The following is a 26,726-nucleotide window of genomic DNA, read 5'->3' as shown; positions in this document are numbered from 1 at the left end:
ATCAAGAGAAGACTACAGAGGTGTTCACCACAAGAAGCAAACAAGGCCAAGTTAGACTTAGCCAAAAAAAAAATCTAAAAAAGCCAGACCACTTCTGGAAAAGCATTCTTTGGACTGCTGAAATTAAGATTAAGCTGTGCCAGAATGACTGGAAGAAAAAAGTATGGAGAAGGCTTGGAACAGTTCACGTTCCAAAGCATACAACATCATTTGTGAAAAATGTTGGAGCAGTGTGACGGCATGAGCATGCATGGCTTCCAGTGGCACTGGGTTACTGGTGTTTATTGATGACGTGACAGAAGACAGAAGCAGCTGGAAGAATCCTGAAGTGTACAGGGATATACTGTCTGCCCAGATTCAGCCAAATGGAGCAAAGTTGATTGGACGGCACTTCATAGTACAAGTGGACAATGACCTAAAACATACAGCAAAAACAACCCAGGAGTTTTTGAAGGTACCAAAATTCTGCAATGGCTAAGTCAATCTCATGATTTCAACCAGATTGAGCATGAATTTCACTTGCTGAAAACAAAACTAAAAGGCAGAAAGACCCACAAACAAACAACAACTGAAATCAGCTGCAGTAAAGGCCTGGCAAAGCATCACAAAGGAGGAAACCCAGTCTTTGGTGATGTCCATGAGTTCCAGACTTAAGGCAGTCATTGCCTGCAAAGGATTCTGAACAAAATATCAAAAATTAACATTTTATTTATGATTATATTTATTTGTCTAATTACATTTGAGCCCCTGAAAATTGTAATTCCTAAGCATTTTATGTTATATCTTTGTTCAGTTTCTGTATATAAACCATTTATAATTTGAATACAATTTATTTTTCATGCTGCTTAGTAAACACTGAAGAGTTTTTGGAGTGACAGCCACATAGAAATTAGTGACTGAATCTAAAACTATAATGTTTGACATTGTGATAATCATAGCAACAAACTGGACAAAAAAATTTAATATATCAGAATAGATCTCTGCAAGTCTTGTACAATAGACCTGCCACTTGTTCTTTTACCTGTAATGTTTCTTTGTTATTTCATTACTTTCATTTTATCAATGTTTACATAATTGAACAATATTTGAAGGCTGCATGCTAATGTTTTAATGTATAATTTACCTATAATTCTTATACCATTAATAAAGAATTAATTTCATTAATTTGATTTTTATTTTCAAATAGTTAAATAAAATAACTATAAAAAATAAAACAATAGTTTTGCTATGGTACTGAAATTGAGAACTGTGAAATTGTATCACTATTACACTGCCAACTTCTGAAAGTTTGGTACTGTCACAACACTAATTTCAGGCATGTCATTTTCAGTTTATGAAGGTGAAGGTTAATGCCACTATTAATTGTTTCAATTTATTAGACCAAAATGAGAAATAATTATTTACATCATATTCAAAATAGTGATTTTTAGTGAATAGTGATTTTTTTGCCCAACAATCTCAGAACATGATTTCAACAACTTTTAACTGCAACTCCCGTACTCCTGTACTCACAGGTGTAGGTAGATAAAGTGGTATCGGTCAGAATATTGCTCTGACTGAGCAGAGATGATGTCAGACTAGTAAACTGGAGACTTCGACAGGCTGCATCCAACTTCTCATCCTAAAATTAACAGCAAGAGATCAGTCTATAAGATTCGAGAGTTAAGATCTAACCTTACACAGTAAGAAAATTGACCTGGACTGTGGACCTCGCCACTCAAGCGTTCATACCCTGTATTCCTGAATCCTCTTCTTAGATTCCTCAAGCTGATGCTGGAGGTTACCAACTATCTCCTTATATTTGGCATAACGTTGCTCCACCATTTCTCTCTGCTTCTGTGGCTCCTGAAACCACATAAGCCAACCATGATATCTACTTTAAAGAGAAGTCAAATCTTAAAGTCCGCTTGAACCGGAAGTTGCTGCTGACTTTATTTCAGTGAAGTGACGTATTTACATCTGAAACGGAATAATGAGTAGAGGGCGGGGTTTTATTTTTGCTCTCTTCCTCTCTGCATCTCACTCATAGCAACCTAACGGTTGGAGGGGTGTGTTTAAGGATATTCTGCCCAAGCTGTCAAACTGACGTCATCAGAGAAGGAATGCCATTCCAGAGCGGAAGCAAATGTTCAGATTTTAATTAAAGATTACCAAGACAAATTGTTTCAGCGGATTAATTTGCACAGATTAATTGTTTACATCAAGACTAGCAATGTGTTCTAATAAAGTAAATAAAGTCAATTTTGATTTCATGCGGACTTTAACCAAAACATCACTTATGATCCAACCTCGAGATCCTTGAAGTTTTCCAGCAAACTGAGTTTCTCAGGAACTGATTCCAGATGATCCAAGGCCAGCCTGGTGCTCTAGAAAATGAGAATGTGTTAATGGTGAAATTATTCTGTCTTCAATATTTAAAAACATACCCTATTGCTACGAGTCCTCTGAATGAGTGCATCTCCCAGAAGAGGCAAGGGTCAATTCCTGACACCAGAGTGTTGTGGTGCCAAGCAATAATGATGTAAATAGACTGAGCTGTGAGTAAAGCCTGAAGCTTTTCAGGAGCTAATTAAATGTTCGTCAGCCAGCCGTAGCACATAATGGTGATTGATGTGGTAGGCGTCAGATAGCTTATTTTTCAAACTGCATAAATACTGCTGAGTCAATACAGGCTTCAATACTTTTAACAAATGGCTGCATATTTCTTAGCCAAGTAATGATTTGTAATTCAAGCATTTAACAGAAATCGTTACGCTTTTGCAAATAGTGTACTGAGGTGTGGACCATTTCAGCAATTTAACTTTGCAGACAGAATATTCTGGACCAAAATACAGAAAGGGTCTCTAAGAATCAGCCTCACAAAGCTAAATTAGTTGCATTTCAGAAGTGCTTTCAAGGCACCAGAAGAATACTATTTTAGTTCTAGTAAGTTTAGGTATTATGTTTTTGTTCTTTGTAAATTAAATGTTTCATCAGAGCCACTTTCTTGAGACTCAGCATTAATCATTTTGTGTCTTTTAGTCCATGTCTGTTGGTCTTAAGGTCTAGTTCATTATTATCTTTTAGAAGCTACACAATAAAATTTAGACAGATGGTCAAATATAGATGGTTGTACATTATAATATACCAGTGCTATGGTTCTATCAGAATCCATAAACCTTAAAATACTGGCGGTGCCACAATATTTTCCAGTAGTAGTACTGTAGTAGCAAGACACATGGCAGTATATGCTCTTATGCAATACTCAAACTGAACACAGTGGCAGGGTGCGTCTGTGGCTCAGATTCATCATTGTTATGTATTACTTGGGTCCAGTGCTTCAGATGCTTCACACAGCACAACAAAATCACACACATAATAGTATACAATAAAATAAAATAAAATAGCATACCATTTCAAGATCTACAATCCGGTCCTGGAAAAAAAAGGAAAAAAAGTGAGTTCTAGAGGTTTCTAATCCACCAGTCAAATGTAGCACCTGGGAAAATTCCAGGGCCAAGTGTAATTACTGATGCTGTGTCCTATTGTCTGGCAGCATGCTGCTGGTTTCTTCTGAGCCCTATCCAGGGGATTGATGCATAATAGAGACAGAATAGCAGGTGCCTCTGTGGCACAGCAGATGTTCCAGAACCCAGTGGGTGAGGTTTGAAAGCATGCAGACAAGCAGTGGTAAGATGGTGTGGTTACATGGCTACCACATGCAGGACAACTGATGTGCATGCAGGATTACATGAAGGTTACGGAAGTAAACCACCAACTACAGAGATTGTGTGTGTGTGTGTGTGTGTACCTGGTATTCCCTACATTATGTCATGCCACAAGGATAGCAATACCAGTACTTTTTGACCTTGTGGGGACATTTTTGGTCTCCATTAGGAAAACAGCTTATAAATCAAGAAAGAAAGAAGTTTTTTTGAAAGTCTAAAACAGGTAGGTTTAGAAGGAGGGTTAGGGTAAAGGGATAGAAAATATAGTTTGTACAGTAAAAAAACATTACATCTATGGAATGTCCCCACAAAACATGGAGACCAGTGTGTGTATGCATCTAGCAGTGTGATATTTATACAAACTCCTTCACACTGACCTGAAGATTTCTCATCTCATCTTCCTTCTTGCGGCCCATTTCAAGAAGACCTGGAAGAAAATATCAATGAGTACTAATATTGAAAACAATCATCAAAAGAATATTTTACGAACACTCACACAAAACCTTTGTGATTTTCTGATTCCTCTATAGAGCTAAAAAGAAAACTCCCTGATGAATTCATGTTGCATATTGATATTGCATATTATATACATTTTTCCATTAAAAATTAGAAACTAAAATGTATAAAATATAAATTTACAAGACTTTATTTGAGAAACAAAAGACATTATAACTTCTTATGTTTTAGTATAATTTTATTCAAAAGTAAATTAACTTTTTTAGTCTGAAGTTTTTTTACTAGAAATATGTGGAAAAAAAAAATCAATATACATATATAACATCTTGATGATATATAGCCATATATTCGTCATTTTTTCTCAAATTTGACAGTGGGCTTACAATTATAATTCAAAACATTCCTTAAAAAACAAGTCTGATCAAACACATTTGCTTAACATAAATAAGTAAATTATATTTTAAGAATACAACAGAAGACTTCATAGTCTTCATGGTATAAATTAAATATATATTAATGCTTGTTAAAGCTACAAAAGTTATTCAGTCAAGAGCAGTGAGTGATTTTCTGTTTTTCTTTTGTTGTTCGATTAACATTTATTATTCAGACAGCAGGAGGTTAATTATGCTGATGTCACTTTAAGACCTGAAGCACTGATTTGTATACTGACACACATCCAATTTCTTTCTCAACTGTTTATGTTAATTTAAAACCGACTGTGTTTATGAGGGCACTCACCAAGATAGGTATTTTGACATAATAAAGTATGTTTTTCTGTTTAAGTGCAAGAAGATACAAAAGGGAACTCAATCCAGCATCCGTGCTGCTCACTGAAACTGTGCTGCTCCGCGATGCAGCTTTCTTTGGCTGCGCTTCGGGTGTGTGCACAGAAAACACCAAGCAAGTACTGAATTGACCTATCGGTAAGCCCCTCCCCTCGAACACAGATGAGCCAATGGCAGTCGAGTATCAGTTGCACGGGGAGCAGAACTCGGACATTCTCGGACAGAACTCGGGGGAAGTCGTGGCCTAATGGTTAGAGAGTCGGACTTGTAATCCAAAGGTTGTGGGTTCGAGTCTCCAGCCGGCAGGAATCGTAGGTGGGGGGAATGAATGTCTAGCGCTCTCTCCACCCTCAATACCACGACTGAGGTGCCCTTGAGCAAGGCACCGAACCCCCAACTGCTCCCCGGGCGCTGCAGCATAAAATGGCCGCCCACTGCTCCGGGTGTGTGTTCACGGTGTGTGTGTGTTCACTGCTGTGTGTGTGCACGTTGGATGGGTTAAATGCAGAGCACGAATTCCAAGTATGGGTCACCATACTTGGCTGAATGTCACTTCACTTCACTTCGCATCTTTAGGTTTCAGCACCATAGAGAAACATTAGAAGATCCGAAGCTCGCATCGGTTTGATGGCGTTTTGAAAAAAATGGAAGAACGACGTGCCTGTGGTACTTGTAACAATGATTCCAGGTCTCATGAGAGGACAGGCAATATCATTTATTTTATTACATTTCCATTTCCTAAATCCCTCCATGGAATATTTAATTCCCACTTGAATGGTGGCCCTTCTGTGTCCACAACTGTGCAAAAACATCGTGGGACAAGATTTCATACTGACAGCTGTCATTGTAAGAGAGTGAGCAACTCCGTTTGTTTGTCCGAGGGAGCAACAGTAACTAAAGGGGGCAGGGCTTACCAATAGGTCAACTGAGTCCTCTTCTGCCTCTTCTTCTGCAAAAACACACGAAAATGATTCATTTTCGTGATAACGCAGTACTGGCCCAATCATTTCCATCAACTGTCCCGAGCTTCTTTAAATCTTTAAATCCTATCTCCACATCATGGAGTTCAACTAGAGTGACCATCAGGTTCTTGGTCACCACTCTAACCAAAGCCCTTCTCCATCAAGTGCTCAGTTTGGCCAAGAGGCCAGATCTAGGAAGAGTGCTGGTTGTTCCAAACTTCTTCCATGAAGGTTAACAGAGACTACATGCCTCTGTGAAACTTCAATGCAGCAAAATTCTTTTTCTGAACTCTTCCCCAGATGTGTGGTTTGATGCATTCCTGTCTCTTAGCTCTACAGGCAGTTTGTTAAGACACATGTGCCTTTGGTATTGAGGGTGGAGAGAGCGCTGTACATTCACTCCCCCCACCTACAATCCCTGCCGGCCGGGGACTCGAACCCGCAACCTTTCGATTACGAGTCCGACTCTCTAACCATTAGGCCCATCAGCTATTACACAGATCTAATCTACACATGCGGTTTAATCCTAGCCATTTACATTCACAGACATAACCGACTGTGTTTATGTGAACGCTGTGTGTTTTTGACAAAACCTTGTGCGTCTTTGACAGTTTAAGCGCAGTCAGACGTGAAACATTCTGTGGAACATTTTTTTAAAGAGAGAAAATTGGGTGAACTGTCCTTTTAAATAAGCCAACTGTTGGGATCATAAATTATGAATCCAATACCAGAACAAACAGTTCAGATTTGAAGACTTCTGCCTTTATTACTACACTTGAAAACAGTATTGGTTTGTAATATTTAAGCAGTTTCATTTTCTTTTTCTTTGTTTCCAGAAACAAAATCAAACAAAGGGAGAGATCTGGCTATTGTTGTCAAAGACAACGCTATTGGAGCTGAAGCAAATACTAACATAATATCAGTGACTGCAATCTTTCCTGATCCTGTTTCTATTACCAGTGTGAAGCATGATCAATACAAGCAAGAATTCCGTCAGATATACAGTAGAAGATGTTTCAACTGATGCTCAAGAGGGAGCAATTCAGAGTTCTCAGCTTTTAATTCTTTATCTGCGTTCCGTTCAGTCCCACGCACAGCCATATCCGATGCAGATTTCAAAGTATATTCAACTGTGGATGACAGTTGACACATGCGCACTACCACCTAGTGGACTCGTTCTGTCACAACATTCACCTCACACCTGCGCTGTTGTATGCGGTCCGGCTGCACAGACATAAAAATTGGGCTGCACACAGACAGTGTGTGCGGATACCCAAGGACACATCGGATGACAAAATTATATCACGCGGATAGTGAAATTGGATAGGACTTCACATTAATACCTGCGCTGAAGTGTCAGGCCACATAAAATCTGATCTAGTAATCACCTTTCTCTGAGGTGAGTTAGTACCTCTCTTCTCTGATTGGATGTCTTTGAGGAGCCGATCCTGCAGCGTAATGCGGTCCAGGAGGCTCTGCAGTTCTGAGTCCTTGCTTTGCTTCAGTGCTTTCATCTGCTCCTTGTCCTGCTGCAGTGTCCTCCTCAATCTCCTCTCTCTGGACTCCCGCTCACGCACCTCCTCACACAGCCACTGGAGCTTTGTCTGAACACACAAAGGCATAGGGACAATCAGTATGCACATCTGTATCACAATAATTCATACAACTGTATTAGCCACTTTTCCACCCTAGGACCAAACTGTTCCCACGATTCAGCCCAGCCAGTATGGATATGGTTTAATTTTCCAGTGCAGGGTTGATAACAGTGCTTGTAATACAAATGCATCAGCTGTTGCCTTGGTAATGCAAGTGTTTACATACCGCATGAGATGTAAAAAGCGACTGCATTATGGAGGATGATCAGATATTTTACTTTGCTCAAATAGTGCGCTTGGTGAGCAACAGAGAGAAACTAGACAAAAAACAAGTGACCAATCCTGGATGGTGATGTCACTACACTGAATTCCAGGCTGAGAGGAGTTTGTAATTGTACCGTACTGAACCAAGCTTAGGTGGAAATATAATTGTAATCGTTCTATACCGTTGTTAGAACCATTCTGCCCCATGGAGGAAAAGTGGCTCACGTCAAGTTAAACCTTCAGAAATAGGAGTGTGTCTCTGGAACTTCCTTTTAATATCCCAGCAGGCACACAACGTCATATGACGTTAATATTAGGTTGGATTTAGGTCGCGACGTCAGGTGACCAAAATTCAATGTCAAGCCAACGTCTAATGACAACGTTTATTTGACGTCCAAGACCGACGTCAATTGACGTTGATATTTAGTTGTTTTCAGGTTGTGTTGGGAAGTAACCAAAATCCAACGTCGAGCCAACGTCTAAAGCCAACGTCATATTGACGTCAAATACTGATATACAGTCGTCGGGTATGGCAACCAAAACCCAACGTCGCCTAGACGTCATAATGGTAACGTCCACACAACGTCAGATTCTAACATCATTTGACGTTGTTTTTAGGTTGTGGCATTTAACTAACCAAAATCCAACGTCGAGCCAACGTCTAAAGCCAACGTCATATTGACGTCAAATACTGATATACAGTGGTCAGGTATGGCAACCAAAACCCAACGTCGACTAGACATCATAATGTTAACGTCCACACAACGTCAGATTCTAACATCATTTGACGTTGTTTTTAGGTTGTGGAATTAACTAACCAAAATCCAACGTCGAGCCAACGTCTAAAGCCAACGTCATATTGACGTCAAATACTGATATACAGTCGTCGGGTATGGCAACCAAAACCCAACGTCGCCTAGACGTCGTAATGGTAACGTCCACACAACGTCAGATTCTAACATCATTTGACGTTGTTTTTAGGTTGTGGCATTAACTAACCAAAATCCAACGTCGAGCCAACGTCTAAAGCCAACGTCATATTGACGTCAAATACTGATATACAGTGGTCAGGTATGGCAACCAAAACCCAACGTCGCCTAGACGTCATAATGGTAACGTCCACACAACGTCAGATTCTAACATCATTTGACGTTGTTTTTAGGTTGTGGAATTAACTAACCAAAATCCAACGTCGAGCCAACGTCTAAAGCCAATGTCATATTGACGTCAAATACTGATATACAGTCGTCGGGTATGGCAACCAAAACCCAACGTCGCCTAGACGTCGTAATGGTAACGTCCACACAACGTCAGATTCTAACATCATTTGACGTTGTTTTTAGGTTGTGGCATTAACTAACCAAAATCCAACGTCGAGTCAACGTCTTAAGCCAACGTCATATTGACGTCAAATACTGATATACAGTCGTCGGGTATGGCAACCAAAACCCAACGTCGTCTAGACGTCATAATGGTAACGTCCACACAACGTCAGATTCTAACATCATTTGACGTTGTTTTTAGGTTGTGGCATTAACTAACCAAAATCCAACGTCGAGCCAACGTCTAAAGCCAACGTCATATTGACGTCAAATACTGATATACAGTGGTCAAGTATGGCAACCAAAACCCAACGTCGCCTAGACGTCATAATGGTAACGTCCACACAACGTCAGATTCTAACATCATTTGACGTTGTTTTTAGGTTGTGGCATTAACTAACCAAAATCCAACGTCGAGCCAACGTCTTAAGCCAACGTCATATTGACGTCAAATACTGATATACAGTCGTCGGGTATGGCAACCAAAACCCAACGTCGCCTAGACGTCATAATGGTAACGTCCACACAACGTCAGATTCTAACATCATTTGACGTTGTTTTTAGGTTGTGGAATTAACTAACCAAAATCCAACGTCGAGCCAACGTCTAAAGCCAACGTTATATTGACGTCAAATACTGATATACAGTCGTCGGGTATGGCAACCAAAACCCAACGTCGACTAGACGTCATAATGGTAACGTCCACACAACGTCAGATTCTAACATCATTTGACGTTGTTTTTAGGTTGTGGCATTAACTAACCAAAATCCAACGTCGAGCCAACGTCTAAAGCCAACGTCATATTGACGTCAAATACTGATATACAGTGGTCGGGTATGGCAACCAAAACCCAACGTCGACTAGACGTCATAATGGTAACGTCCACACAACGTCAGATTCTAACATCATTTGACGTTGTTTTTAGGTTGTGACATTAACTAACCAAAATCCAACGTCGAGCCAACGTCTAAAGCCAACGTCATATTGACGTCAAATACTGATATACAGTGGTCAGGTATGGCAACCAAAACCCAACGTCGCCTAGACGTCATAATGGTAACGTCCACACAACGTCAGATTCTAACATCATTTGACGTTGTTTTTAGGTTGTGGCATTAACTAACCAAAATCCAACGTCGAGCCAACGTCTTAAGCCAACGTCATATTGACGTCAAATACTGATATACAGTCGTCGGGTATAGCAACCAAAACCCAACGTCGCCTAGACGTCATAATGGTAACGTCCACACAACGTCAGATTCTAACATCATTTGACGTTGTTTTTAGGTTGTGGAATTAACTAACCAAAATCCAACGTCGAGCCAACGTCTAAAGCCAACGTCATATTGACGTCAAATACTGATATACAGTCGTCGGGTATGGCAACCAAAACCCAACGTCGCCTAGACGTCGTAATGGTAACGTCCACACAACGTCAGATTCTAACATCATTTGACGTTGTTTTTAGGTTGTGGCATTAACTAACCAAAATCCAACGTCGAGCCAACGTCTTAAGCCAACGTCATATTGACGTCAAATACTGATATACAGTCGTCGGGTATAGCAACCAAAACCCAACGTCGCCTAGACGTCATAATGGTAACGTCCACACAACGTCAGATTCTAACATCATTTGACGTTGTTTTTAGGTTGTGGAATTAACTAACCAAAATCCAACGTCGAGCCAACGTCTAAAGCCAACGTCATATTGACGTCAAATACTGATATACAGTCGTCGGGTATGGCAACCAAAACCCAACGTCGCCTAGACGTCGTAATGGTAACGTCCACACAACGTCAGATTCTAACATCATTTGACGTTGTTTTTAGGTTGTGGCATTAACTAACCAAAATCCAACGTCGAGCCAACGTCTAAAGCCAACGTCATATTGACGTCAAATACTGATATACAGTGGTCAGGTATGGCAACCAAAACCCAACGTCGCCTAGACGTCATAATGGTAACGTCCACACAACGTCAGATTCTAACATCATTTGACGTTGTTTTTAGGTTGTGGAATTAACTAACCAAAATCCAACGTCGAGCCAACGTCTAAAGCCAACGTCATATTGACGTCAAATACTGATATACAGTCGTCGGGTATGGCAACCAAAACCCAACGTCGCCTAGACGTCGTAATGGTAACGTCCACACAACGTCAGATTCTAACATCATTTGACGTTGTTTTTAGGTTGTGGCATTAACTAACCAAAATCCAACGTCGAGTCAACGTCTTAAGCCAACGTCATATTGACGTCAAATACTGATATACAGTCGTCGGGTATGGCAACCAAAACCCAACGTCGTCTAGACGTCATAATGGTAACGTCCACACAACGTCAGATTCTAACATCATTTGACGTTGTTTTTAGGTTGTGGCATTAACTAACCAAAATCCAACGTCGAGCCAACGTCTAAAGCCAACGTCATATTGACGTCAAATACTGATATACAGTGGTCAGGTATGGCAACCAAAACCCAACGTCGCCTAGACGTCATAATGGTAACGTCCACACAACGTCAGATTCTAACATCATTTGACGTTGTTTTTAGGTTGTGGCATTAACTAACCAAAATCCAACGTCGAGCCAACGTCTTAAGCCAACGTCATATTGACGTCAAATACTGATATACAGTCGTCGGGTATGGCAACCAAAACCCAACGTCGCCTAGACGTCATAATGGTAACGTCCACACAACGTCAGATTCTAACATCATTTGACGTTGTTTTTAGGTTGTGGAATTAACTAACCAAAATCCAACGTCGAGCCAACGTCTAAAGCCAACGTTATATTGACGTCAAATACTGATATACAGTCGTCGGGTATGGCAACCAAAACCCAACGTCGACTAGACGTCATAATGGTAACGTCCACACAACGTCAGATTCTAACATCATTTGACGTTGTTTTTAGGTTGTGGAATTAACTAACCAAAATCCAACGTCGAGCCAACGTCTAAAGCCAACGTTATATTGACGTCAAATACTGATATACAGTCGTCGGGTATGGCAACCAAAACCCAACGTCGACTAGACGTCATAATGGTAACGTCCACACAACGTCAGATTCTAACATCATTTGACGTTGTTTTTAGGTTGTGGCATTAACTAACCAAAATCCAACGTCGAGCCAACGTCTAAAGCCAACGTCATATTGACGTCAAATACTGATATACAGTGGTCGGGTATGGCAACCAAAACCCAACGTCGACTAGACGTCATAATGGTAACGTCCACACAACGTCAGATTCTAACATCATTTGACGTTGTTTATAGGTTGTGACATTAACTAACCAAAATCCAACGTCGAGCCAACGTCTAAAGCCAACGTCATATTGACGTCAAATACTGATATACAGTGGTCAGGTATGGCAACCAAAACCCAACGTCGCCTAGACGTCATAATGGTAACGTCCACACAACGTCAGATTCTAACATCATTTGACGTTGTTTTTAGGTTGTGGCATTAACTAACCAAAATCCAACGTCGAGCCAACGTCTTAAGCCAACGTCATATTGACGTCAAATACTGATATACAGTCGTCGGGTATGGCAACCAAAACCCAACGTCGCCTAGACGTCATAATGGTAACGTCCACACAACGTCAGATTCTAACATCATTTGACGTTGTTTTTAGGTTGTGGCATTAACTAACCAAAATCCAACGTCGAGCCAACGTCTAAAGCCAACGTCATATTGACGTCAAATACTGATATACAGTGGTCAGGTATGGCAACCAAAACCCAACGTCGCCTAGACGTCATAATGGTAACGTCCACACAACGTCAGATTCTAACATCATTTGACGTTGTTTTTAGGTTGTGGCATTAACTAACCAAAATCCAACGTCGAGCCAACGTCTAAAGCCAACGTCATATTGACATCAAATACTGATATACAGTGGTCAGGTATGGCAACCAAAACCCAACGTCGACTAGACGTCGTAATGGTAACGTCCACACAACGTCAGATTCTAACATCATTTGACATTGTTTTTAGGTTGTGGCATTAACTAACCAAAATCCAACGTCGAGCCAACGTCTAAAGCCAACGTCATATTGACGTCAAATACTGATATACAGTCGTCGGGTATGGCAACCAAAACCCAACGTCGCCTAGACGTCGTAATGGTAACGTCCACACAACGTCAGATTCTAACATCATTTGACGTTGTTTTTAGGTTGTGGCATTAACTAACCAAAATCCAACGTCGAGCCAACGTCTAAAGCCAACGTCATATTGACGTCAAATACTGATATACAGTGGTCGGGTATGGCAACCAAAACCCAACGTCGACTAGACGTCATAATGGTAACGTCCACACAACGTCAGATTCTAACATCATTTGACGTTGTTTTTAGGTTGTGGCATTAACTAACTAAAATCCAACGTCGAGCCAACGTCTTAAGCCAACGTCATATTGACTTCAAATACTGATATACAGTCGTCGGGTATGGCAACCAAAACCCAACGTCGCCTAGACGCCATAATGGTAACGTCCACACAACGTCAGATTCTAACATCATTTGACGTTGATCTTCAGTTGTTTTTACGTTGTGGCATTAACTAACCAAAATCCAACGTCAAGCCAACGTCATATTGACGTCAAATACTGATATACAGTCGTCAGGTATGGCAACCAAAACCCAACGTCTCCTAGACGTCATAATGGTAACGTCCACACAACGTCAGATTCTAACATCATTTGACGTTGTTTTTAGGTTGTGGCATTAACTAACCAAAATCCAACGTCGAGCCAACGTCTTAAGCCAACGTCATATTGACGTCAAATACTGATATACAGTCGTCGGGTATGGCAACCAAAACCCAACGTCACCTAGACGTCATAATGGTAACGTCCACACAACGTCAGATTCTAACATCATTTCACGTTGTTTTTAGGTTGTGGCATTAACTAAACAAAATCCAACGTCGCGCCAACTTCATATTGACGTCAAATACTGATATACAGTTGTCAGGTATGGCAACCAAAACCCAACGTCGCCTAGACATCATAATGGTAACGTCCACACAACATCAGATTCTAACATCATTTGACTTTGTTTTTAGGTTGTTACCATATTGACATCAAATACTGATATACAGTCGTAAGGTATGGCATTTCAAAACCCAACGTCACCTAGACGTCATAATGGTAACGTCCACACAACGTCAGATTCTAACATCATTTGACGTTGTTTTTAGGTTGTGGCATTAACTAACCAAATTCCAACGTCGAGCCAATGTCTTAAGCCAACGTCATATTGACGTCAAATACTGAGATACAGTCGTCGGGTATGGCAACCAAAACCCAACGTCGACTAGACGTCATAATGGTAACGTCCACACAACGTCAAATTATAACATCGTTTGACATTGATCTATAGTTAGTATTAGGTTGTGGCATAAAATAACCAAAATCCAACGTCAAGCCAACATCTTAAGCCACGTTCATATTGACGTCAAATACTCATATACAGTCGTCAGGTATGGCAACCAAAACCCAACGTCTCCTAGACGTCATATTGGTAATGCCCACTCAGTGTCAAACTCTAACATCATTAGACGTTGGTCTTTTGTTATTTTTAGGTTGCGGTATTAACTAACTAAAATCCAAAGTCGAGTCAACGTCTCAAGCCAACGTCATATTCATGTCAGTTACTGACATTCAGTTGTTAGGTATGGCGACCAAAACCCAACGTCACGTAGATGTTATAATGGTAATGTACACACAACGTCAAATTCTTACATCATTAGACGTTGATCTTTTGTTAGGTTTAGGTTGTGGCATTAACAAACCAAAATCCAACGTCGAGCCAACATCTTAAGCCGATGTCATATTGACGTCAAATACTGATATAGTCATGAGGTAAAAAAAATAAATAAAAATTTCACAAGAGAACTGTACATTTAATGCTGTTTTTACAGTATTTTTCTGTTATTTTAAATTATTAGCAAAATTCTTTAGAACAACTTCTATAAATTAACAAATGTTATTTTAAGTAGCTATAATGTTATTAATCACAAATTATAGTAGTTCTCATTTTTTAAGACAGGAAAATGGTTGTATTATTTATACTCAATTTTTTTCTGTTGTCTTAAATTGCATATAAATTAATGTAAATTCATACAAATAATCTGTAATATGTAGCTCATTAAAGGTTTATGTCCATAGCTGTTTAGCATTTTTCTTTGTAATTTTAAAGCACATCATATCAGTTTTATATTTAGGTGTTTTTACATTTAAACTCTGCAATTCTGAACACAAATATAGCTGACTTATTTCATTACATCAAAATATGCATAGTCTGTTTTTTAAAGCTGCACTACTCTCCAGGTTGAAACTTTCATGCCTCTGCTCACACACCATCTGATCCAAATAGCTTTGCAATGGAAATTGTGAACAGAGAAAAGTATGCATAATCTTTAAAAGCTCAAACAAAAAAACATTGACTTCACAAACACGTCATACATACATCGAAAAATATTGGTATGCTATCTGATCAGAGTATGCATTTGTTATTTGTGTGAGAGAAACCCTATACCTACTGAGAAATTTGAAATGAGAAAAAAACAAGAGCATAGAGAAAAGGGTCTGAGAGGACTGGAATGCATACATTCCATGCAATGTGTAGAAAACATACATTCAAATATGGAAAATGTAGAATCCTCAATTTGTCAAATGTGCATGTCTGCGTTATAGAAACACCTTGCTGTGAGGTGACTGCATAACCACGGAGTCATTTGCTGTTGCAAGCAATACAGTGATGAAATGAATAAGAGTACATTCATTATCAAAGGCCTCAATTATTGTTGAATTAGTCGCACATCAACATTTACAGTTTACATTTTCCCATACCACGAATGCTGTAACAGCATTGCCACTGCAGTCAACAGTGTAATCTGTAGACAAATGTTGCAATTATGACAGTGTTTGTAGTAAGTGTTACTGTGGACAAAGGAATAAACCTAAACCAACAGGTGGTGTAACACTTACAGCAAAGGGTCAGATATAGAAAATGCCACAGTTGTAGGCACAGCTGCATTTAGGCATAAGAGTTATACAGTTGAGGCAAGGGATTTGTTAAAGTTCAAAAGGGTCATCATTGGTCATGTGAATGTAACTGTAATTTACAAGTATAGCCAGACATGTACACACCTTCTCTGTACTCCTAAACCTAACCCTATTTTAACTATAAATTCATATGGAAATTATAGGTGAATAGTGAATGGCACAGATGTACCTGACCCTGGTTTTGAGCATAAGTGAAAACACAATTTTACCAATTACTTACATGTAACAGCCTAAAAAATAAAAATCAATACATATTTGCTATCTTTTGTTTAAAACATTTTTTTTTTCTACAGTTACAACGTTGTTTGACGTCTCTATGTTGCTTTGTTCGTGATTGGTTAATCTGAATGTCATCCAGGAATCTGACCAATGACAGCAGGGCACGCCTCCTCCCGCTCAGATTTGAATATTGAGCTCAGTCGTTACAGCAGCTCTGTTTATCTGCAGTCCTGCTCCGTTCAGTGCTCTAGGAATGGCTTTCACATGATTGTCTCATATCTGACAGATGAGTTATTATTTTGACCGATTTTGAGTTATGCGGTGTCGATTGAGAACACAGACACAATGGCTATGGACACATAATGGAAACACAGAAGGTAAGTACCTCTTATAAATGTTTTTTTGTTACTGTTAAAGTGATATGATAATCGCGATGACAAAATCTGTTACTGTGTTTTGTTATTATGTTTTAATACTGTCCAGATAAGGCTGTGTGACGATGTCTTGGGCGTGATTAAAAGTGACTCGTTGTTGTTGTTTTTATATTGCGAAATGTAAATATATCCGCGTAGCGTTAGTACTACAAGTTCTGGAGGTTTATGTAATAGATACATATACATGAATGACAGAATAAATAGCGGGAGCTGGACCTTAATATGAGTTAAGTACTGAAGGCCGCCTTTTGCTGATCTTATTTTTAATAACAGAATGAAATAGTAAAAATAACGATATTGTTATTTTATTGTAAAATAAAATGTCTCACTCTGGAACATGAACAACTGACATGTGTTCAACAGAGAGATCATGAAAGCACCTGAAGAATACTGTACAAACCATGCTTTCGGATCCAACTTACTGCTAGCTGCTAAGTGTTTGTATAAAGCTGGTGAGTAGCCAAACTTTCTGTAAGCCTGTCTGTCTCTGTCTCTGTCAGTAAGTCAACAATTACTATTGTTTTATTAAACCTGTTAAATATTTGTGTGTGTGTGTGTGTGTTTTCCCTCTCATGGTCCAGAGGTTTTGGGATTGAAAATCTTCTGCCATATGATCTTCTGTAAAAGTGAGTATTCATAATACTTTAATGATCATGTGCCGTTATATGTGAACATGGGCAAAGCAGGCAAACTCTGCACCAAGGCACCACTCTGATTCAAACTTAATTCTTGAGTTTAGCTCACTCAAAATCAAAACTCCCTCATCATTTTCTAACCCTCATGTCTTTTTTAATCTTCTTTTGTGTTCCACAGAAAAAAAAAGTCAGTTATGCAGGTTGGAAAAGACATAAGTGAGTAAATGATGACATAATTTTCATCATATCCACCTTATTCTTCACATAAAAATGGCCCATTTATAGATTTTATGGGTCTTGCTTCCAGATATTTTTACTTTTTTAGCTGTACAGAACTGCTCGTTTAGGTGCTTGATATTGCAAATTGGTTTGTCATACCATATTATTTTAGTGTATTATCTTAATTATGAACACACTGGTTTGTAATACAAACAGTTTTACTATTTACTGCATGTTGTTATTGTTATTTAAGGCTAATGAACTTGAAGTCTCGCCCATAGGCTTACTTCTGCGTTTAGGAATAAGGTGGATGAAGTATGAAGATACTTGAGTAATTTAATGATCTCCTCAAGTACATTTGTTAGACATCACCCACGTGTGATAGAAAAGCAGTGTAAACAGATTAATAATTTTATTAGTTAAAAATATACAGGTATTAGCATTTTAGCAATTGATAAAAATATTATATTTATTTTTTTAGTGTACTAATTGCCATTTTTTTTACATCTGGGAAAAGTTGTTATTTGTTGCGAATACTCATTTCTTTATTTGTATTTCCTGTAGCTCAAATAGTAGAGCATGGCGCTAGCAACGCCAAGATCATGGGTTCGATTCCCAGGGAAAGCAAGAGCTGATAAAATGTAGAAACTGTAACTTGAATGCAGTGTAAGCCGCTTTGGATAAAAGCGTCTGCTAAATGTAAATGTATTTATAATTACAAGTAGGGTTAACTTGTAACTTGCTCAAGGGTACCTCAAGCCCTGTTTACACTAGTGGGTTTCCTGCCAGGACTGAGACTCGAACCCATGACCTTCAGGCTACGAGTCTGCCTCTCTAACCATTAGGTCACAGCTAAATAATTAAATTAGTCAGAATATCTCAATGTCAAATGTTGTTTAAAGAAAAGGTACATAAATGGAATCCTCCTTTTTAAGGACTTTTCAATAAATCTGTCGTCTTTTTTTTTTTTTTGTATTTTTTTTTTTTATTTAACCCCCAGATGCAGCAAGGATCCAGCTGATTACTTCAGATTTGGAGGACTGCTCTTTATCTACTGTGTCTGTCACTTCTGGTGCAGAATCATGGACCTTTATTTGTATGTTTTGATTTTACTTTTTATTACACTTGTGTAGCTAGTATTCAGGATTAAAATACAATGTAATTTTTTTCCACATATATTATCAGAGCTATATTGGAGCCCAAAAGGGTCAATCGAATATTGATAAAAACACTATAAACCTGATTGGGATAATACAAGCTAAAGTACAGTTCCCTGCACAATCTTTTTCAAAGAAAAAAATTATGATACTAACCCTAATTTTTTCAATTGCTTCTCAAGAATTCCTCTTCAGGAAATTTGTTTACACAAATTTACATCTGAATAATGAAACAGTTTTAAAGAGATACTCCACCCCAAAATGAAAATTTTGTCATTAATCAATTACCACCATGTCGTTCCAAACCCATAAAAGCTTTGTTCGTCTTCTGAACACAATTTAAGATATTTTGGATGAAAACCGGGAGGCTTGTCAATGTCCCATTGACTGCCAAGTACATTACACAGTCAAGGTCCAGAAAAGTATGAAACACATCGCCAGAATACTCCGTCTGCCATCAGTGGTTCAATCATTATGTTATGAAGCGACAAGAATACTGTTTGTGTCAACGTAGCGCCATTTTGGAGATTACGCCCTGGACACAAAATGTGTACACTCTTCTGTATCAGCCTCGACACAGGGATGCGTCTTCTGCGTTGATTTATGCTTTGATTTGAACGCAAACAGCGCATCCCTGTGTCAAGGCTGATACAGAAGAGTGTATGTGTTTTGCGTCCAGGGCATAATCTCCAAAATGGCGCTGTGCTGATGCAGAGGAGATGTTACGGTGCCTAATTGTTGAATAAAGTCATTATTTTTGTTGTATTTCTATATAAAAAGTATTCTCATCGCTTCATAACATTACATAACATATTCTGACAATGTGTTTCATACTTTTCTGGACCTTGACAGTGTAATTTACTTGGCAGTCAATGGGACAGACAGAAGCCTCCCGGGTTTCATCCAAAATATCTTAAATTGTGTTCCGAAGATGAATGAAGCTTTACAGGCTTGGAACGACATGGGGGTAAGTGATTAATGACAATTTTCATTTTGGGGTGGAGTATCCCTTTAAGCCTGGAATACACTACACGACTTTTAAAAATCTGAACAGATTTTTAAATCACCAGGCATCATACACTTACCGATTTTGTAAATAATGACAAAGGAAAGCTGGGCATCATATATAATTAGGCCTGGAATACACTACACGTTTTTTGTCCTGATTTTCTGCCAATTTACAGTCTGGAGAAGTTGACACTAGTTGCCGAAAGTCAGAGCCAATCTGCAGATTTGATAGTTGACCGATTCAACAGAAAATCGTATAGTGTATGATAGTCACAGACTCCGGTTTTTTAGCTTCAGACTCAGATTCTATCCAGTTGGAGGATATCAAAAATGTTTGATATTTTCAGCCGATTTTAGAACGTATATTGTTTCCATTTGTCACGCGTCTCCAAGGCTCATGTTTCTGAGTGAGTTTGTTGTGCTCGGAACAACTTTAAAGTCTGGTAGTGTATGATCCTCGGTCATGTAGTGTATGATGCCCAGTTTTCCTTTGTCACGATTTACAAAGTCAGTATACAGCCAGGTCCATAAATATTGGGACATCGACACAATTCTAACATTTTTGGCTCTATACACCACCACAATGGATTTCAAATGAAACAAACAAGATGTGCTTTAACTGCAGACTGTCAGCTTTAATTTGAGGGTATTTACATCCAAATCAGGTGAACGGTGTAGGAATTACAACAGTTTGCATATGTGCCTCCCACTTGTTAAGGGACCAAAAGTAATGGGACAGAATAATAATCAAATCAAACTTTCACTTTTTAATACTTGGTTGCAAATCCTTTGCAGTCAATTACAGCCTGAAGTCTGGAACGCATAGACATCACCAGACGCTGGGTTTCATCCCTGGTGATGCTCTGCCAGGCCTCTACTGCAACCGTCTTCAGTTCCTGCTTGTTCAGTTTTGTCTTCAGCAAGTGAAATGCATGCTCAATCGGATTCAGGTCAGGTGATTGACTTGGCCATTGCATAACAGTCCACTTCTTTCCCTTCAAAAACTCTTTGGTTGCTTTTGCTTTGCTTTGGGTCATTGTCCATCTGCACAGTGAAGCGCCGTCCAGTGAGTTCTGAAGCATTTGGCTGAATATGAGCAGATAATATTGCCCGAAACACTTCAGAATTCATCCTGCTGCTTTTGTCAGCAGTCATATCATCAATAAATACAAGAGAACCAGTTCCACTGGCAGCCATACATGCCACGCCATGACACTACCACCACCATGCTTCACTGATGAGGTGGTATGCTTAGGATCATGAGCAGTTCCTTTCCTTCTCCATACTCTTCTCTTCCCATCACTCTGGTACAAGTTGATCTTGGTCTCATCTGTCCATAGGATGTTGTTCCAGAACTGTGAAGGCTTTTTTAGATGTCGTTTGGCAAACTCTAATCTGGCCTTCCTGTTTTTGAGGCTCACCAATGGTTTACATCTTGTGGTGAACCCTCTGTATTCACTCTGGTGAAGTCTTCTCTTGATGGTTGACTTTGACACACATACACCTACCTCCTGGAGAGTGTTCTTGATCTGGCCAACTGTTGTGAAGGGTGTTTTCTTCACCAGGGAAAGAATTCTTCGGTCATCCACCACAGTTGTTTTCCGTGGTCTTCCGGGTCTTTTGGTGTTGCTGAGCTCACCGGTGCGTTCCTTCTTTTTAAGAATGTTCCAAACAGTTGTTTTGGCCACGCCTAATGTTTTTGCTATCTCTCTGATGGGTTTGTTTTGTTTTTTCAGCCTAATGATGGCTTGCTTCACTGATAGTGACAGCTCTTTGGATCTCATCTTGACAGTTGACAGCAACAGATTCCAAATGCAAATAGCACACTTGAAATTAACTCTGGACATTTTATCTGCTCATTGTAATTGGGATAGTGAGGGAGTAACACACACCTGGCCATGGAACAGCTGAGAAGCCAATTGTCCCATTACTTTTGGTCCCTTAACAAGTGGGAGGCACATATGCAAACTGTTGTAATTCCTACACCGTTCACCTGATTTGGATGTAAATACCCTCAAATTAAAGCTGACAGTCTGCAGTTAAAGCACATCTTGTTCGTTTCATTTGAAATCCATTGTGGTGGTGTATAGAGCCGAAAATGTTAGAATTGTCGATGTCCCAATATTTAAGGACCTGAATGTATGTATGATGCATAGTGTTTTAAAAATCTGTTCAGATTTGAAAAGTCATGTAGTGTAATCCCGCCTTTAGAATTAATAGTCGTTTGAAACTTGTAGATATTTTGTATTTCTTGTGCTGAGAATATTTAATTCAACTCATTAACTTCTCCTCAAACTGTTCTGTTAATTGGTACAGTATTTTAAATGTTGAAATGTATTTGAAATGTATTTCCTTTCAAATTTGCACTGTTTTACTTCAAAAACTGAATGATTGCATTTTCAGTTTTGTACAGTATATGTAGAGACTTTGTATTTTGTCTTTCAAAATAAAACTTTTAATTTACAATTGTCAGCATCCTTTAACACTATAATTTTTTGTTTTTTAATAACCTGTAAAATAAGAAGTGTTTCTCTGTAGAACGTTTAGACTAGTATTTTACTTTTAGCACTTTATTGAATGCGTTTGATCATAATAATCTAGGAAAATCTGTGAAAGGACAGTGTTCCTCTGTACACGGTTTAGTGATATCACTTTATTTAATTGGTCAGTAAAAAATCCATAAAATAACAGTTTTACACTGTTAAAAAAAAATAAAGAAACGGTCAAATGACTGGCAGTAACGGTTGCCAAACATAAAACTGAAGTAAATAAAAAATGGGACAAACCACGCTCATATTGATGTAATGTGGAATACCATTCATTTGCCTTAAATATGGGATGATTCTATGTTAATGTCAAGCCTTGTTTGCAAATTTGTGCTAATATTGCCAACTTACAAAATAATGACAGACTGCTGATGTTACTGAACTCATAGTGTGAAATATCCAAAAACATTGCTTTTGGTACCATATAAGAGTCATAATTTGCTCAGTCAGTTGTTTGTTCTCTCACTTTTGTGTACATACAACAGACCCAAGTAAATGTTTGAAATTGTGCAATATCAGTTTTGTCTTCAGAAGATAAAAGCATAGCAATTTGGGTGGTCCCATGATCTTCCATCTAGCACCACAGTAGAACCAATGTGACATCTACATTAGATATGACAAACCTAACACAAACTATAACAAGCGGTTCATAATGTGTTATGTATAATTAATTATTTGGACATTTAACTCCTCTTCCTTTTGTATTCACAGGTTGATTACAAATGTGGTAATGGCCAGTTTCGATAGGGATGTAATGCAATGTTTGTCCACTGTTGGAGGCTGACAAAAATCAGGTTGACATCAGAATTTAATGTAAGATTGACGTCAACCTCTAATGTTGGATAGATGTTGCATTTTTCATTCTGACGTCAATCTGACGTTGGGTTCTGACATCAATCTGACGTTGGGTTCTGACGTCAACCTGATTTTCATTTTCAACCAAAATACAACGTCTGTCCAACGTTGGGTTCTGACGTCAATCTGACGTTGGGTTCTGACGTCAACCCGATTTTCATTTTCAACCAAAATACAACGTATGTCCAACGTCGGAGATTGACGTCAATCTGACGTTGGGTTTAGACGTCAACCCGATTTTCATTTTCAACCAAAATACAACGTCTGTCCAACGTTGGGTTCTGACGTCAATGTGACGTTGGGTTCTGACGTCAACCCGATTTTCATTTTCAACCAAAATACAACGTCTGTCCAACGTTGGGTTCTGACGTCAATCTGACGTTGGGTTCTGACGTCAACCCGATTTTCATTTTCAACCAAAATACAACGTCTGTCCAACGTTGGGTTCTGACGTCAATCTGACGTTGGGTTCTGACGTTGGGTTCTGACGTCAACCCGATTTTCATTTTCAACCAAAATACAACGTCTGTCCAACGTCGGAGATTGACGTCAATCTGACGTTGGGTTCTGACATCAATCTGACGTTGGGTTCTGACGTCAACCTGATTTTCATTTTCAACCAAAATACAACGTCTGTCCAACGTTGGGTTCTGACGTCAATCTGACGTTGGGTTCTGACGTCAATCTGACGTTGGGTTCTGACGTCAATCTGACGTTGGGTTCTGACGTCAACCCGATTTTCATTTTCAACCAAAATACAACGTCTGTCCAACGTCGGAGATTGACGTCAATTTGACGTTGGGTTTTGACATCAGTCTGACGTTGGATTCTGACGTCAACCCGATTTTAATTTTCAACCAAAATACAACGTCGGAGATTGACGTCAATCTGACGTTGGGTTCTGACATCAACCTGACGTTGGGTTCTGACGTCAACCCGATTTTCATTTTCAACCAAAATGCAACGTCTGTCCAACGTTGGAGATTGACGTCAATCTGACGTTGGGTTCTGACGTCAACCCGATTTTCATTTTCAACCAAAATACAACGTCTGTCCAACGTTGGAGATTGACGTCAATCTGACGTTGGGTTCTGACATCATTCTGACGTTGGGTTCTGACGTCAATATGACGTTGGGTTCTGACGTCAACCCGATTTTCATTTTCAACCAAAATGCAACGTCTGTCCAACGTCGGAGATTGACGTCAATCTGAAGTTGGGTTCTGACGTCAATATGACGTTGGGTTCTGACGTCAACCCGATTTTCATTTTCAACCAAAATACAACGTCTGTCCAACGTCGGAGATTGACGTCAACATGACGTTGGGTTCTGACGTCAACCCGATTTTCATTTTCAACCAAAATACAACGTCTGTCCAACGTTGGGTTCTGACGTCAATCTGACGTTGGGTTCTGACGTCAACCCGATTTTCATTTTCAACCAAAATACAACGTCTGTCCAACGTCGGAGATTGACGTCAATCTGACGTTGGGTTCTGACGTCAATCTGACGTTGGTTTCTGACGTCAATCTGACGTTGGGTTCTGACGTCAATCTGACGTTGCGTTCTGACGTCAACCCGATTTTCACTTTCAACCAAAATACAACGTCTCTCCGACGTTGGGGTCCAACGTCAATCTGACGTCATATTGACGTCCGGTGCCTGCTGGGATACATCACATCATGACTTGTGATGTAATAACTGCTAGTCATAAAAACAACTAACAAATGCCAGTTAAAGAGTTTATGCTTATTAGTATCACCTATTTGATTATATAAGCTGAGAAATATGAATGCACAACAAGATTATTATTAGGGGTATAACAGTACACGTTTTTGCACTGAACATTTTTGGTACAGGTCTTTCAGCTTGGTACGTACCAAACAAATACTGCATTGTTTTAACAACTGCATGAGTGGAATTTCATTGGAAATGATCAGTTTTATATATTGTTATTTTGATAAGAAACAAAGTCTCACCTTTTAAATAATGTCCACTTTTTCAGGAAATTCAAAGAATAAATGCCATTTTCATGGTCTTTGATGTGGCGTGACAGTTCACTGCGTAAAGTTCAAATGGCAGCGCAGAGCGCACAATCTCTTTACTACTAGTTTCAATGCGAAATAAACATGAATGAACATTTCATGCCTCCTCAATCAGTGTTTCAACCACAGAAAGATGTCAACAGTGTCTACAGCTCATTATTTGCTAGCTAAATGAAGTGCAGAGCATTGCGTGAGCATTTTGTGAAATATTAGATTAAATGCTCATCACATTTTACTTTTCCTGTTAGTGAAATCTTAATTTTTTATTGTATGTTTAAATAAATCTGTTATGAAACAAGTTATGACAGCCACTGTGCAAACGATTATATGTCAACAACAAATACAAATTTTTGAATTTAGTTCATTTAAATCAAATTAAATTCATTTAAAAACTGCATTATGTGCAAATTATATGTTTGCATACTTTTTTTTATTATTATTTAATGTTGATTATTATATTTAAAAATAACTGAATTTCAGTTTGGGCTTTTTTGTTAATTGTAACCTTACAGTAAAATAAAAGGGCTTCCTATAGTTTAGAGCAGAAGCTGAGGTAGATTTTTATAATCGTAACTTAGATTTTTTAAATTGTAATTATAATTGAATTTATTAAAAGAATGAGCAATTTCTTCAGAACACCACTGTTTAATTAAAAAATAAAAATAATAATAATTTTTAGTTTTTTCCTCCTGCTGCACCGAAACCATACCGAACTGATGTCAAAAACGAGGTACGTACCGAACAGTCATGTTTGTGTACCGTAACAACCCTACTGTTAATAAAACTACTATAAAGATAAAAATGGGAAAATAATAATTTTGTTAAAGTAAAATAATAATAACAGGGATTCAAGGAAAACAGGCAAGATAACTTTATTTTAGCTTCCATATTTTTTAATCAATGGTCTCATGTAATTAGTAGACTTCTGACTATCAGTGTATGCTACCCAGTTTGACAGCAACAAGGTGTCTGATCAACCCCAGTTCCTGCTCTGCATTTTCCTTGTAAAATGTGTCATCATGGGCAGATGGAACAATTCACTGTGCTCTGTTAAAAGGGATAAAAACTATACTAATGCTGAAACTAAATAAAAGCTAAATATTAGTTACTAATTCTACAAAGATACAAATCAAATTTTAGAATTATATTCCCGGAAATAACAACCCTAATGCACACAAACATTAATTAAATCATAATTTTAAATACATATTTAAACTGAATTAAAATCAATATAAGAATCTAAATAACAAATCAATAAATGATTGTATTGTCACAGCCTTCCTCTGAAAAAGCACAAACTGCCCACTAACATGACTTTAAAGACCCCATGAAATCAAGTTTTGTGACTTGTAATCCATGTGTATTAGCTTTGATGTCACCTATTTGCTAGTAAGTAGTGTACTTCGAAAGTCTGCTAAATTAAGTTTTAGCAGCAGTA

General features: G+C 38.6%; 1 protein-coding gene across 4 annotated transcripts in view; it reads right to left on the bottom strand.

The window, feature by feature from the left end:
- The window catches only part of LOC306880133 (centrosomal protein of 128 kDa-like), a 120,363-nt gene that overhangs the window by 12,371 nt on the left and 81,266 nt on the right, over positions 1–26,726 (bottom strand). For all 4 annotated transcript variants that reach the window (XM_079433459.1, XM_079433458.1, XM_079433457.1 and 1 more), the window contains 6 exons: positions 7,322–7,514; positions 4,085–4,134; positions 3,392–3,415; positions 2,289–2,366; positions 1,732–1,845; positions 1,513–1,621 (listed from right to left, as the gene is read on the bottom strand). In XM_079433459.1, the coding sequence (XP_079289585.1) occupies positions 1,513–1,621; positions 1,732–1,845; positions 2,289–2,366; positions 3,392–3,415; positions 4,085–4,134; positions 7,322–7,514 (568 nt within the window). The remainder of the gene's footprint in view (positions 1–1,512; positions 1,622–1,731; positions 1,846–2,288; positions 2,367–3,391; positions 3,416–4,084; positions 4,135–7,321; positions 7,515–26,726) is intronic.

This window comes from Barbus barbus, assembly GCF_936440315.1.
Source record: "Barbus barbus genome assembly, chromosome: 14".
NCBI lineage: Eukaryota > Metazoa > Chordata > Actinopteri > Cypriniformes > Cyprinidae > Barbus > Barbus barbus.
Note: the sequence above shows the minus strand (reverse complement) of the source record. Positions and strands in the feature narration are given on the sequence as shown.